Source organism: Orbicella franksi, chromosome 1, assembly GCF_964199315.1.
Source record: "Orbicella franksi chromosome 1, jaOrbFran1.1, whole genome shotgun sequence".
Lineage (NCBI taxonomy): Eukaryota > Metazoa > Cnidaria > Anthozoa > Scleractinia > Merulinidae > Orbicella > Orbicella franksi.
Genome location: NC_138145.1, coordinates 12,790,630 through 12,793,860, shown reverse-complemented (window position 1 = coordinate 12,793,860; position 3,231 = coordinate 12,790,630). Strand labels below are relative to the sequence as shown.

Sequence of the window (3,231 nt, the reverse complement as noted above, 5' to 3'; positions counted from 1 at the left end):
AAAATTGCGATAATGAGCTCCTCATATTCACATTGAGCTTTCAAATAACAAAGAAATTCTCTCTTCTTCTTTCTTCTCTTCTACTACGAGCGGCAGTTTTGAACCTTTTGACATAATAGTGTTTTCAAAGACTTTTGATGTTCATATTATGAGAATTCCATATCGTTTTAACTGAAAGACAACATAGTTACCTCTTGGGAGACGTTGCTTTCAAAATTAAGACCCCTCCACACTCCCCGTAAATAAGCCTATCCAAGAAGGTCTTTCCAACAAAAGGTAAGTCCAGGATTTGTAAGGCTCAATATAACAAGAACTTACGGTACTCTGAAGTCGAATCTGAAAGGTCAACTTCACTTACTTAATGGCTGGCAACGGCTGATATTTAGCAAACCAGTTGGTAGGCACTTAGGTACACAGAAGCCTTTGTTAGGAGGATACAGGTCACCGCTTAGGTAAAGTTCATCTGGACCCGTGAAGCGGTACAGTTTAATGTCCCTAAAAGTGACTTCTGACTCGTACACAAAATAGAAAGATCTGTAGGATGAAATGAAAATACCTCATGTTACGTAAAGAGCCATTTCTCTCCGATGATGAGCTGAAGGTACACACTTAGGGACACGTCAGTTGCAGCGACAGTTTTCCTCGAGTGACATGCCAGCTTTTGCAAAAAGTTTTGTTGCGGGGACGACAAGTTCTGTTGTTGTCCCCGCAACATGCTGCATGAAACTGAAACGGCTTGAATTAGTGAGTCAGGAAGCAAGGACAAAATGACCTCAACTGAATTTTACATGTCACAATCGTGTGCACTGCTATTGCAAACTGTCCCGCTACAACATAGCCATTAAGCGATCCGCTTCGGGTGCACCAGCTTGCGTGCTGTCCCTGCAACATGCGTCCTACGGGTACACACGAGGGGGCTTATTGTCAGTCCCCGCTTCAACGCCCCGCAACATGTTCCCTGTGCCGGCCTTAGCGCTCGAAACATAGACTGATTGCGTCACCTTCCCGCTGATGCAGTACAACTGAAAAGGCTTATCACTATCACTTTTTTTCGTTTTGTATCAATTTTGCTTTTATTATTATTTTTTTTCACTTCAAAATCACCAAAACTTGTGCGATAGACTTATCAGCCTCAAACTCAATTCGAAACATAACAAATACACACTGTATACTCTACTGAATCACATCCAGATATCTGGGTTCAGGGGCTGGCAAGGCTTATTAAGTATGTCGTGGTCTTGGACAAGATACTTTACTCTCACAGTGCTTTTTATGCAGCCAGGAAGAGACAAAGCACTGGTAAATTGGCAACTTAGAACAATTGTATAAAATTTGTTGGGGTAATTAACTTGCGATGGACTGGCATCCAATACAATTGCTGGCTTCATGGCATAGAAACTAAAGTAAGTGTTGATACCAATGACCTATAGAGCTTATATGATCACCCACGTGTACACTGGAAAAGTTAGAGGTTGTGCTCAAGATATTTTTTACCTGCAAACTTCGGGGGAGAAAGCGTAAAGTGTGTCTTTTTTAGTAACACCTGGTGAGAACTGAGTACCGTCTGCAAATATAGAACAAAATTAGTGAAACATCTCTACTGCAACTTTTTCATTTAGCATTCCTTCAAGTTAATAGAAAACAATCCAAACTAAAGCCTATTGCTCATACCATAAATTGGTTAATTATGAATGTGCAAAATACATGTACCTGTTCCATTAATCATGTTTGTATAGTTGTCACCCCACCATGTTAAATGACTGAAATTGAAGAGGGAAAATGGGTTGGTCTTTAGGAACAACAAACAAATGGCAAATATTATGTAAGTTACCATGCAGCTTCAAGTTGCAGCAAGATATAGTGATGCAAAGTTTTTATGAAACAAGAGGACGAGCAAGGAAAAACATGAAGGGAATCAAGGATTTTAAAATTTTAAAAAGAAGGAAAATAAAGATTATTGTTGTTATTGGATTACAATTTCTTTAATAATGACGATATTTTTGAGATTGATTCACTTAAAGCATGTACATGGCTGCATGGTTTCATAATAAATTATGCAACTCCAGGATTCATGTACAGTGTATTTTTATCCATACCCACCCACTCCAAGGATGGCCAATAGAAATTCCAAGGGGGAGGAGGAGGTTTCAACCAGCCATTAAAAAAGGACAGTGGGGAAAACTGGACATTCCAGAGCAGTGATGAGAAGGTCTGAGAAGGGCTGTAGATACATGTAGTTTGTGCATGGAACAATGCAAACCATTACTTAGTACAAAAATAGTTGACACTGACTACAAGTGGAAACATACAGTAAGGTGTTCAAATACCAAAAGACCAAACTGCTTTGTAGAGTGAATACTTACGACTCTTCTCTCCACATGGTATATTGTTCAAGCTTGCTAATGTCAGTTCTTCCAGTATTGATAGCACTGATGCCATAATATGTGTTATTGTACTAAGACAATACAAATAACTAAATCAGAACAGGAACATATTTCTTTCATATAAAATTGTTTACACTCATTTTCCTCTTCCTAAGGTACCAGTACATGTGTTTGTAAGAGTGATCAATATTAATTTCTCATTATTATTTATAATAACAAAAAATAATCAAAACTACAATTCACATGTTTCGATATCGTAAAACAAAATATCCCAACTCTCAAGTACAGTGATAGATGTATAAGAAATAAGAGCTTATTATAGCAAAGACAACTTCCTACAGTACTGCTACAATGTAAAAAGTAAGTTATAGGTACCAACTCTCACCTTGTCTGGGAAGACGAGAGTGTCTTCTCGCAAGAACAAGTGAAGCTTATAAACTGTAGCTTAATTGGAGCTTGGGCAAAACAATGGCGACAATGGCGACGGAAACTAAAATATTCTCGGCGACGGACAGCACAAATGTCACGACAAACAGAATGGATATAGGAATCTGGTAGTCCAAATTGAATTTACACGCCTTCGTTTCGGTAGTTTCGTTCGTTGATGGGTTCATCTTTCTAGAAAAGATTCTCTCGGTTCTGCAGCTCGAGTGGCTAGCTATTCTCACACATTAATATAATAGCACCGTTGTTGTAGACTGCGAGGGAGCAAATGTATTTCCCAGAATTTACATTTATCATCCATGCATGACCTTAGCTGTGACATAAATGGGCATAAATTATCGTGACAGTCGCCTTTTTCCGGGAAAAACCTAGAGACTAGTACTTTAGCTGTTTTAGGCAATTT

The 3,231-nt window shown here is 38.7% G+C and overlaps 1 protein-coding gene across 2 annotated transcripts; it reads right to left on the bottom strand.

Moving 5' to 3' along the window:
- Positions 1-6: 6 nt before the first annotated feature.
- LOC145491554 (scavenger receptor class B member 1-like) lies at positions 7-3,184 on the bottom strand. 2 transcript variants are annotated; one of them, XM_081470806.1, is made up of 5 exons: positions 2,770-3,184; positions 2,364-2,455; positions 1,711-1,760; positions 1,495-1,564; positions 7-534 (listed from the first exon to the last, which is right to left on the bottom strand). In XM_081470806.1, exons 2-5 carry the CDS (start codon positions 2,378-2,380, stop codon positions 351-353), a joined length of 321 nt encoding a protein of 106 aa, XP_081326932.1. In that variant the 5' UTR covers positions 2,381-2,455; positions 2,770-3,184; the 3' UTR covers positions 7-350. The 2 variants fall into 2 exon arrangements, with proteins under 2 accessions (XP_081326932.1, XP_081326924.1); XM_081470798.1 differs by lacking the exons at positions 2,364-2,455; positions 2,770-3,184 and having other exon boundaries at positions 1,711-1,837.
- Positions 3,185-3,231: the final 47 nt, after the last annotated feature.

Coding starts and splice junctions, on each gene's coding strand:
- LOC145491554 (XM_081470798.1), bottom strand. CDS start 1,834: ATGGTAACTTACATAATATTTGCCATTTGTTTGTTGTTCCTAAAGACC. Junction 1,565..1,710: donor AAACATGATTAATGGAACAG/GTACATGTATTT, acceptor CTATATTTGCAG/ACGGTACTCAGTTCTCACCA. Junction 535..1,494: donor TTCTCCCCCGAAGTTTGCAG/GTAAAAAATATC, acceptor TTCATCCTACAG/ATCTTTCTATTTTGTGTACG.